The sequence below is a fragment of the Lipophrys pholis genome (genome assembly GCF_963383615.2).
Source record: "Lipophrys pholis genome assembly, chromosome: 11".
NCBI classification, from domain to species: domain Eukaryota; kingdom Metazoa; phylum Chordata; class Actinopteri; order Blenniiformes; family Blenniidae; genus Lipophrys; species Lipophrys pholis.
In genome coordinates, this window is record NC_137631.1 from 115,950 (window position 1) to 128,408 (window position 12,459).

Genomic DNA, 12,459 nt, shown 5'->3' on the forward strand with positions numbered 1-12,459 from the left:
CAGATTATAGAGCACCTTCCTCCTCTAACATCAGATTATAGAGCACCTTCCTCCTCTAACATCAGATTATAGAGCACCTTCCTCCTCTAACATCCAGATTATAGAGCACCTTCCTCCTCTAACATCAGATTATAGAGCACCTTCCTCCTCTAACATCAGATTATAGAGCATCTTCCTCCTATAACATCAGATTATAGAGCACCTTCCTCCTCTAACATCCAGATTATAGAGCACCTTCCTCCTCTAACATCAGATTATAGAGCACCTTCCTCCTCTAACATCAGATTATAGAGCATCTTCCCCCTATAACATCAGATTATAGAGCACCTTCCTCCTCTAACATCCAGATTATAGAGCACCTTCCTCCTCTAACATCAGATTATAGAGCATCTTCCTCCTATAACATCAGATTATAGAGCACCTTCCTCCTCTAACATCCAGATTATAGAGCATCTTCCTCCTATAACATCAGATTATAGAGCATCTTCCTCCTATAACATCAGATTATAGAGCACCTTCCTCCTCTAACATCCAGATTATAGAGCACCTTCCTCCTCTAACATCCAGATTATAGAGCATCTTCCTCCTATAACATCAGATTATAGAGCACCTTCCTCCTCTAACATCCAGATTATAGAGCATCTTCCTCCTATAACATCAGATTATAGAGCACCTTCCTCCTCTAACATCCAGATTATAGAGCACCTTCCTCCATCTAACCAATGTAAATTCAGCTGACATTAATGAGTGAATCAGTCATTAGGTTTTGGGTTGCTAACGCAGTACTACAGCCATGTGGACATTATGAATTGTGAACATATAAGAGGGACCTTCAGACTATAACACTCAGGATGTTTTCAAACGAAACAGGTTTTTTCATTGTGTTTTCTTAAAATATTTCTCTTTATTGCAGGGTATCTGGCTGACATTTATCCATCTTTGAAGAGTTAGCTCATAATGAATTCTGGTACTCACAGCTGAGGTTATGCCCACACAGTGGATTATCTGAAGAGGATTTAGAGCACCTCGCTGTATAAACAGGCATAAGAAACCTTGAAAACTACTTCATTATCTCCTTGCTCTGCCTTTATATCATCATTGTAATGCTATCTGAGTCGAAATATTTCACACAGACATATTCATTCACCGGTTGATTTAAATAGAGGATTCAGAGTCGAAGATTTGTCTTCAGTGCCCTTTGTTAAATTCGATGCCTATTCTTCCTTCATGCAGACCCGACAAACACCAGGCCGAGCAGGGCCAGGGGGGCGCCGGGATCAGGGAATGGAGACCACAGGGCAGAAGCTTCTGTTTCTGCAGTGCTAACGTTTGCCTGCTGCCCGACTCACTGGCCCGGTTCAACAACCTCTCAGACACCCACAGGAGGGCCCGCGAGGTGGGGAAGAGGATCCGCAACGGCGCCAGTAGACCTCAGATCAAAATCTACATCGACTCACCCACCAACACGTCCATCAGGTGAGGAGGGGTCACTGCAGATCAAAACCCCAAGAAACTTCAACTAAGTAGGGGTTTTTTGTAATGGTTAATCAATAATGATGGAGGCAAGTAGTGAAACCTGAAGGTGCCCTCTAGTGGCTCCAATGTCCAACCTCCAACCCGGAGAGCCAGTGCTTCTTCAGGCCTCTACCCTTAGATCTCTCTGGCATGGAGACAAACCTCCCCCCAGCATAGCTCAAGAGGTCACTGAGACACGCAAGGTGGCGATCGTTTGGTGAAACCTCTTGGGGTTAGCAGTAAAATGGAGGACCGGGACACGTGGAAACATACAGCAGCCCAAGAAGAGTCACTACAATGCAAAATACACCATTTGACTGCAAAAGCTGTTATGCAAATGCAAAAGCCCACAACTCAGCCCAAGTCAATGTTAATTTATGTATATCGTTACTTTGCATTGGCCTCGTGGCTTTTAGTTTGGTTTGATACGTATTCGATTGGGGTGATGGCTTGACAAGGTTTCAAGTTAAAACGCATCATGTTTGTGTTTTTGTTTCAGAAAAGTTTTGCGTTTTGACGGCAATGTTTTGAAAATGAGGTTAGTTTACAAGCAAACAGAAGAAATGCTGAAAACGTCGTCGTTTTCATGTTTGGCCACCAGGGGGTGCTCTTTTACAGTAATGAAACCGACTGCCTTCCCCAACCACATGTGTATGAGAGAGCCCCCTGCTGCTCTGTTGAGCTGGAACCTCTGAGCCTCCACACAAGGATGTTCTGTCTAATCTGGCAGATGTTCTCCTGTTAGACTGAGCAGCACTAACCCACATTGTTCTCCAGCTCAAACCCACAACATGCAGCCTCCACCCTCTCCACCCTCTCCACCCTCTGCACACAAAGTTTTTACACATTTTACACTGTCCAGCTCCAGAGGTACTACACAGAGTACACAGAGTACACAGCTCTCTTCAGACGCTGTTTTTCCTAAAACTCTTCTAAAAGCTCTTTTAAAAAATTGTAATCTGGATACTTGAGGAATCAGTAACTCCAGGCCCAGATCAAAGCTTTCTGAAGTCAGATTATTGAAAAGGAGCTTTTTACACAACTTCCTGCTTTTCTGGCTCAAAACAAGGAGCGGAATGTTTTCCAGTCTGGATTGGGGTCAGAGCACTGAGACACTGGGATTAAAGTGCTGGAGGACGTCTCCATGAGCAGGGACACGTCCACTGTCTCACTTTGACTCTGACTGGGTCTTAGTGCTGCTTTGGACACAGTTGGACACAACGTCCTGCTGGACCCACTGGAACAATGGTTGGACCTTCTGGCTTTAAATCCTCCTGGCAAGATGGCCGCCATTCTGTGTCAGCAGCTGATTGTGAACGTGAGCAAATCACTTGTGGGGTTCCTCAGGGCTCCATCCTGGGGCCCTTTAGTGAACATCTCCGTGCTCCCACTGGCTCAGATCATGGAACATTACAACATCTCTTCTCAGGAGGACCAGACCACACTCAGCTCTATATCTCAGTGTCAGTGAATGACCACGCCCCCTGATACCGGCGGAGGAAATGAAGGAGTGATGAGTCAGCACTATTTACAACTCAACCCAGAGAAAACTCAGCTCATTGTTTTTGTCCCCAAAGAAGAAAGGTTAAAGGTCAGTGCTCATCTTGACTCCAGGTCACTCAGGACATCAAATCAGGCAGAAATCAGGGTGGAGTTCTGGACTCCACCCTGAAATTCTACAGCCACATTAAGACAAGAACCACATGAGCTTCCTACCGTCTGAACAATGTTGAAGAATCTAAGGATTTCTGAGCAACAAGATTCTGAGAAACTTCTTCTGCTTTCATTTTCACTGGAACGGAGTGTTTACACGTTACACCATCACACTGAGGGTGGGGCTCATTACACCATCACACTGAGGGTGGAGCTCATTACACCATCACACTGAGGGGGAGCACATTCCCCCACCACACTGTGGCTGCCTGTGTATCAAAGGACTTCAGAATGGTTCTTCTGCTCTAGAAAGCTTTGAACGGTCTCGGCCTAAATCATCTCCGATTGACTTGTAGAAGATCAAAGCTCCAGACCTCTGAGGTCGTCAGGAAGAGGTTGACTCACTGTTCCTACAGTCAGAAGAAACAAGGTGAAGCAGCTTTTAGTTCCTACCTCCTCACCTGTGGAACAAACTTCCTGAACACCTGAAGACTGCTGACACACTCACTTCTTTTAAATCAGGACTTAAAACATTCCTAGATGCACAGGATGTAGAACAAACAATAGATTTTACTTACTTAGTAAACTTATTTTAATACATTTCTTACCTTACTTATCATACTTTTCTTCATTATTTGTTTTAAATTAATTTCTTTCATTTATTCTAAAGCTTTAATGTATTTCTTTAATCTGTATTTCTTTAATTTCTTTGTAAAGCACTGTGAATTGCTTTGTGTTTGAATGGTGCTATCTAAATAAATTTGCCTTGCCTTGCCTTGCCTTGCTTTTGTATGCATGCAGTAAGCAACAAAAATCCTTAAATCTGTCTTTCTTCTTCATTTTGGCAAACTTAGTGTCTGTTCAAAATAAATGTGACCTAGATGACGGTGGAGTAAATGTTCACCATATTAGGGAAGCGCTGCCAAGTTCAAGTGAACAGCATAGAATTGAATAGAATCGAATAGAATCGAATGTAACTTTATTTATATAGTACCTTTCACAGACGTGTGTCACAAGGTGCTTAACAGCACTAAAAACAGAAGAAAAAATTACAATTAAACTAAATAAAACAGAGATAAGATCTTTAAAGGTATAGAAGCAAGAAAAAACCTATATAGTTAAACAAAATATTTAAATTGAGCAGCTACAAGTCAAAGGCCTGCCTGAATAAAAATGTTGTTAACTGCTTCATTAAGGAACCACAGGAGTCGACACATCTCAGCTGCAATGGAAGAGCAGTGTTTTCCTCATTTTCCATGGAGACGGAGTGTTCCATAAAGTTCTATTTTCAGCGGTTCCGAGCACCATTGTCATATAACAGAGGCCTAAAACACAATGAAAGTGTTCTGAAAGTGTCATATGAACGGGGCCGTAGTACCAGCAGTATATTATTTGCGTTGGTATTATAGCTTTTGCCATTATGTTGTGTTGTTTTTGCTGTTTTTCTTTCTCTTTTCTTTTTTTGCATTAGTGTTGTGGCTTCTGTGTTCATGTATATTAAAGTGGCAGCTTTGTGGTGTTCAGGCTTTTTCATTCATGTCATGGCTTCTGTGAGTGTGTAGTAGCTGTACTTGTGTTATGGCTTTTGAATCGGTGTTGTGGCTTGTTGATGTTGTGGTTGTGTGGCCTTTGCATGACGACGGCTCTTCTGGTCGAGCAGGGATGATGTCATTCTGAAATGTAGTTGGCAGAAGTGTACCATGCCAACATAATTTCCTGGAGATCTACTTGTTGTGTTCCTGTTATGAACTTCCATATTTTTACCTTTGTTTCTTTCTGTTCTGGTTATCAGCGCGGCGTCCTTCAGCAGTCTTGCCACGGGTTTCCGTCGCACCTCATCTCTGGACCAGCGTCCAGACCAAACCTACACCAACGGCCCAGCAGACCCTGAAACTGAACCTCTCACCGAGTGCCCGATTCACCCCTCATGCGCCACCGACTGCCCCGTCCACCCCTCTACAGGAGTCCAGAGTTCTGCTGAATGCCCCGTTCACCACAATAAAGCAGACGCCACAGCGGCGGACTGTCCCGCCTACTCAGCGGGGACGAACAATAGCTCGGACTGCCCAGTTCACGCCTCAGGGGAGGGTCCAGACTGCCCTGTGCACCCTCCGGCTACTCCGGACTGCCCCATGCACGGTGACGGGATGCAGCCGAAGCCCCCCACTGACTGCCCACTTCACACGTCAGGGGTTCAGATCAGCATCAGCGCTCCAGAGCCAGAGCCGGAGGAGGAGGGCGAGCAGATGGGTGCAGACACGGGCAGCATGACCGCCTCCCGGGAGTCCCTCACCCGTTACCATGGGAGTGACGGTGGCGTGGGGATATCTTCCAACAACACCCTGTCGCACGTCCCTCGCACGTCCATCTTCAAGCGCGCCGCTCGAAAGCGCCGCCACGGAGACGAGACGTTCGACCACGAGATTTCTGCCTTTTTCCCCGCCAACTTGGATTTCCTGGCTCTGCAGGAGGTTTTCGACCACGGGGCGACCACACGACTGCGGGGCCAGCTGCACCACTACTTCCCCTACGTCCTGAGTGACGTTGGGCGCTACGGCTGGAAGGGCTGCTGTTCCAGGTTCAAGTTTCTGAACAGTGGACTGATTCTGGCCAGTCGCTACCCCATCCTGGATGCACGGTACGAGTGTTACCCCAACGGGAGAGGGGAGGACGCACTGGCAGCCAAGGGAGCACTGTTTGCCAAGGTGAGAGCTTTTGCTTTACTTCTTTGATCTTTCTGTGTTAAACACAGGAAGTGGAAGAAAGATGTCCTAACTGGCTCCATTTGAATTAGACTGCAGCAAATTTGAAAACTATAACTGAACACGTCTCACATGTGAAACTGGAACTTGGCTGTGTCATACTTCGGAGTTCAAACACAAGCCAGAAGACTAATCAGAGAAAATGTTTGCACATCTCGGTACTATAACAATGGGTTGATTCTGGATTTCCTGATTTGATTTAGTTCATGAAGGCCGTTGGTGTCGTTCAGGATGACATTATTTGAGTTGTTTTCTCCTGGTTCATTGGAGAGCGACATCGTGTGGTCAAATGTGCTTTTGTCCTAAAGTTTGTGAGACTGCTGCACATTATAAGGGCTGATAAACTAACAAGAGTGATCAAATCTGTCCGAGGAATCAGGAGACACCTTCAGTTTTAACCTGAAAGATTTAATCTCATTCTTAGAGAGAATTTACAGAGCGTCCACATCCTCCAATGAAAACAACAAGGTGCAATGAAGGGGATCAACATTTGTAAATTACTGCTTCATATCCTCGTCTCTTTTTCATTTTTTCATTACAGTTTCACAAATTAGAGGTCATTTTCACTGAAAGGTCGGCATGGAGACAAGTTTAAGAAATGCCAAGGCTAGTAATGGGGTCTAATTTTAGAATGGGCTACCCTTTGTCGGCTCTGGCGCAACTTTCTGCCTCTCCACTCTTTTTCCTCCAGATGTTTAATTTAAGATCAGAGTCATTACAGGAAGACTGTCAACGTTTCCCTACTTGTCGCTGCTTTAGCCCAAAGGTATTGTTGTCATCTTGGTGACTTTCTGTTAGATGGTAATTGATTCTGCATAATGAATCTAGTTATACTGAATTAACTTATTGTACATGCGTGAATGACAGTATGGAGGAGATCCTTAGAGACTCTGAGGTAAAATGACCCCCGGTATGCTCTAATTACAGATCTCAGTCGTCTGGGAAATTAACCAGAAAGAAGCAGAGTTTAACGTCTAAATTCTGATTCACATACCAGTTTCTGTTTATTTATCGAGCGCAACAAAACATTCTCAGAGAATATGGAGAGAATAATTACAAAATAGCACAAAATCCCTCCAGGGCAAATTGAAGAAAGAAATTAGATAACACAGAGTACAGATTACTTTAAAGTAGTCAGATTATTGTCCAGTGGTGTCAAACGTCAGGCCCATTGGTCAAAACCAGAGCCTCCAGTAAGCAGCACTCTGGTGACTAAGGGTTCTTCTGGGTAATATGGAACTCACAGTTCTTTAAGAGATAATGGAGATATTCTAGATTTTAGAGGAAGCAAATGAGAAGAAACTGATATAGGATGGGTATGATCTCCCCTGTCACTTCCTGTTAGCAGTGAATCAGCTCCAGACTTTACACACAGTTATAGGTACAACCCGATAACACGACTGAAGTTTAGAATTGAAAAATGCTACGTCTTTTTCTGTCCTGCACTGAAAGCTTTCAGCGTTAGCGTGTGTTTGCAGTTTGATAACTCATTCATTTGGCCCGTATATTATTATTAATAATAGTAATAATTAGGGACATCCCGATCACACTTTTTGGCCCCGATACCGATCCGATTTTTCAGAATTGAGTATCGGCCGATACCGATACTTTCCCGATCCGATACTTACGTTGCTATTGCAGATATACTCAATAGTCTATTTTTGGAGCAACTAAGATGTCTGAAGCTAAAAGCATTGTTGGCAGAAGCTTTGTTTAGTTAGAAATTATTGTAAAACTCACTTATTGAATCAGAATTCTTCTCAGAATGACTTAAGAATTTATTTAAACTTTATTCAGTCATAACAACAAAAACCCAGTTACACTCTGCAGTCTTGTTTCTCTTATTTATCTTAACTTAAACTACTTCACCTGCATTTTGTGGCAAATAAATTTTTTAAAAATGAAACCCAGTGACTCAGTTTGACTAACATATAAACTATAAAAAACTACAACATAAACAGTATCCAGTAAAACCAATCAGAAGATCCCAATTGCACTTCAAAGTGTCTTTGGCTGGTTGGGTTGAAAATAAGTCCTAAAAAAGTGCAAATACAATAATAAAATAAATAAATAAATAAATCTTAAACATAAATACTCTCAGGCTCCAATGTAACTTCTTTGTGTATTAAATTTCAGTTTACCTTAAAGCAGTATGAGAGGTTTGACCTGAACTGTCACAAAACATTTACAGTTCAATGTGAAGTATAAACACTTCATTCTACTTGAAAGTGGTAAAACCTGTTTGACTAAAGTACTCTGAACATAGTACTCTCAAAAACTTATTCAGAATACGATCTTTGTCCTCCCTGTCCTTCTCCCAACAAACCTCCGTCCACACCTCACTATGAACACGGCTCAACACCAGGCTTCAGGACATGTAGTACACATGCCAGGCCTTTAGGGGCGCTGTGACTCACCAAACACAACAAGAACACAGAAGAAGACAGACCACATAGAAATTTAGAAGTAGACTTCTGCACAAAAACACATAAACCACTATATCTAACTCTAGTTTTATAGGTCTATGGCCCCGCTCCGCCTGCTTCTAGCTTCTGCAGGGTTAGGGTTAGGGTTAGGGTTAGGGTTAGGGTTAGGGTTAACCCTTCTCCAGGTCCACCCGAGCTTCTAGTCCCTGATTGTTCTGGTTATTAGGTGACGTAGTGGACCGCGGTTTTTGATTGGCGGGGTGATCGGCTGGATTTGCCGATTCCCGATCACTCACAAAACACCAATATTGGCCCTGATCCGATTTCTACCGATCTGATCGGGACATCCCCAGTAATAATGATGCATTGGTTTTATATTACACTCAAAGATACTTTATATTGAAATATTCATTCACTACAGCTGGAGCTACAGAAGAGAAGAGAGGCTGCAAATCTCCACCATCGACCCTCTGACCACCACCAACCACTCACTCTCTCACTACATTCACCCTCTGACCACCACCAACCACTCACTCTCTCACTACATTCACCCTCTGACCACCACCAACCACTCACTCTCTCACTACATTCACCCTCTGACCACCACCAACCACTCACTCTCTCACTACATTCACCCTCTGACCACCACCAACCACTCACTCTCTCACTACATTCACCCTCTGACCACCACCAACCACTCACTCTCTCACTACATTCACCCTCTGACCACCACCAACCACTCACTCTCTCACTACATTCACCCTCTGACCACCACCAACCACTCACTCTCTCACCCTCTGACCACCACCAACCACTCACTCTCTCACTACATTCACTCTCTGACCACCACCAACCACTCACTCTCTCACCCTCTGACCACCACCAACCACTCACTCTCTCACTACATTCACTCTCTGACCACCACCAACCACTCACTCTCTCACCCTCTGACCACCACCAACCACTCACTCTTTCACTACATTCACCCCCTGACCCACACCAACCACTCACTATCTCTGCATTCACCCACCTAGGTTCAGTGTCTTTCCCAAGGACACTTCTTCATGTAGGCAGGCAGAGATGGGAAGTGAACCTGCAACCTTTTGATTGGGAGACGGCCGCTCTAGTAACGAGCCATGCAGCCCCAAATTAATGCCACTCAGCGCCTCTTTGCTGTGTTGTTGCTATAACATTGTAATGATTGAGAACGGGCAGATTGCAGCACTTGGTGCATACGGTCGCTTACACCCACGTCCATTCACACATTACACATCTGTCATTGTGGCAAGGGCTCACTTCGCAGTAATTAGAGTACACTCCCACTCTGTCGCCACAGCTACTGGTGCCCCCTTTTTTCCTGGGGTCGAACAGGATTAGTGCTTCTTTTGAGCTGTATAATAAAAGTATGCAACAGTTTCGGTACACCAGATAGAAAAGGTTATTATTCTGCCTTTCTGAACCTCGGCATACTGACAAAAGAGTCTGAGCAGAGCTTACATGATACATTCGTCTCCATGAAGGCAGTTTCTTTCAATGAAAACTGAGCTGAAAAACCAAGGAAAACTGAGTTTATTAGTGGGGATGCACCAATACCGATACCAGTATCGGGTACTATACATACTGTGTGAGGTACTCATGACAGATCCCTGCAGTTTGGAAATTCTTCAATATTAACGAGAATGACAAAAGTGAGACGGACTATAAATTATGCTCTGATAAAATATCAAGAGGAGATGAAGGATAGTTTGTACAACACCTTAGCCGGTGTCCACACGATATTGCAGTTTCATGTAACCTCGTCGTTTTTGTCCATCCACACAGCTCGGCATTTCAGGAGCCTGAAAATTTGTTGTTCTTTTTAAACGGGTTCCAGAGTGCAGGAATTTGAAACTGCCACCTCGGCTTTGATATTTGATGTCATCGCACCACCTCTTGACCCGACAACTCATAGCCTTCATATATCTCACAATGGAGAGGATGTTTCTCCTGGTTGGAGCTTTTCTGACGTAATGATTTGGAACTTCAAGCAGTCAGACTGGATACACCAACAAACTCCCAGAGCTCTCTCTTTGGGAAGCACATCCCCATCCAAGTCAAGGCCTTTAACCTCGGTTGCCCTCTCCTTCTCTGGAATAGCAGACAGCACAGCTCTGCTATTGCTTATCCACTTAGTGAGTCTAAATCCACCTTTTTCACAAACGGCTCGCAGGGTGTGGTACGACTGCACAGCCTCCTCTTCTGTGTGCACTCATTTTAAACATAGAAATTGTGGAGCACTGTGTCCACTGCTTGGTTATTTCACTCATCTCTGTTGTCTTCAGCACACTTTAGCAGCTTGGAGATGAGGTTGCTAGGAACAAATGTACCATCATTTTCTATTCCACTAACTCCTGACCAATGTCACCTGAGTTCCACCAGAGGAACCGTAGGAGGTCAGAGTCCTCATCAAGCAGCTTAACCTGGTGAACATAGCTTCCACATCCACCATGACGGCTACTTCCTCTTGCCTGAACCGAGTGATGACACCAAGGAGTGTGCTGGTGAGATTTGGTCCTTGTAGCAGCAGACCGCTCAGTGTGACGCCCTGACATGATGCACCGCAGTCAAAACCCTGTCTGAGCTTGTGCTTCTTCGGATGATACACCCAATGGTACGGCAGGGACCTTTACCAGGAACTTTACCATCTTCACATGCACGCTCTGACCACCACCAACCACTCACTCTCTCACTACATTCACACTCTGACCACCACCAACCACTCACTCTCTCACTACATTCACACTCTGACCACCACCAACCACTCACTCTCTCACTACATTCACACTCTGACCACCACCAACCACTCACTCTCTCACTACATTCACACTCTGACCACCACCAACCACTCACTCTCTCACTACATGCACGCTCTGACCACCACCAACCACTCACTCTCTCACTACATTCACACTCTGACCACCACCAACCATTCACTCTCTCACTACATGCACGCTCTGACCACCACCAACCACTCACTCTCTCACTACATTCACACTCTGACCACCACCAACCACTCACTCTCTCACTACATGCACGCTCTGACCACCACCAACCACTCACTCTCTCACTACATTCACACTCTGACCACCACCAACCATTCACTCTCTCACTACATGCACACTCTGACCACCACCAACCACTCACTCTCTCACTACATTCACACTCTGACCACCACCAACCACTCACTCTCTCACTACATTCACACTCTGACCACCACCAACCATTCACTCTCTCACTACATGCACGCTCTGACCACCACCAACCACTCACTCTCTCACTACATTCACACTCTGACCACCACCAACCACTCACTCTCTCACTACATTCACACTCTGACCACCACCAACCACTCACTCTCTCACTACATTCACGCTCTGACCACCACCAACCATTCACTCTCTCACTACATTCACGCTCTGACCACCACCAACCACTCACTCTCTCACTACATGCACACTCTGACCACCACCAACCATTCACTCTCTCACTACATGCACACTCTGACCACCACCAACCACTCACTCTCTCACTACATGCACACTCTGACCACCACCAACCACTCACTCTCTCACTACATTCACACTCTGACCACCACCAACCACTCACTCTCTCACTACATTCACACTCTGACCACCACCAACCACTCACTCTCTCACTACATTCACACTCTGACCACCACCAACCACTCATTACATTCATAAAGGCAGTTTGGGGTTCAGTGTCTTGCCCAAGAACACTTCCGATTGGGAGACGACCGCTCTACTGAATATACTAATGCTAATGAATAAATATGGCGATACCATAATCATTATTAGTAACTTTATTTGTTTGCCTTTATTTTGGGCGACCCTACTGTACAACATAAGACCTCAGATTTCAAGCCCTGATCAAAGATGCAGAGTCAGTTGCTCGCATTTGGTCAGAGACGGCGAGAATCGCACTGCGTCGCTCTGCCGGTCTCCAGCCAGCTGCCGACTCTGATGTGCCGGCTGTTCGTCCCTCTCGCTCCTCCTCCAAACAACTTGGCAGTGTTCCAAAGCAGCTTCTTCACTTCCCCTCCGTGA

General features: G+C 45.0%; 1 protein-coding gene across 1 annotated transcript in view; it reads left to right on the forward strand.

Moving 5' to 3' along the window:
- The window catches only part of smpd3 (sphingomyelin phosphodiesterase 3), a gene marked incomplete at its 3' end in the record, with an annotated part of 61,801 nt that extends 49,342 nt beyond the window's left edge, over window positions 1-12,459 (forward strand). Inside the window, exons 3-5 of the mRNA XM_080474743.1 lie at window positions 1,234-1,476; window positions 4,961-5,873; window positions 12,319-12,459. Coding sequence (XP_080330869.1) covers window positions 1,234-1,476; window positions 4,961-5,873; window positions 12,319-12,459 — 1,297 coding nt within the window. The remainder of the gene's footprint in view (window positions 1-1,233; window positions 1,477-4,960; window positions 5,874-12,318) is intronic.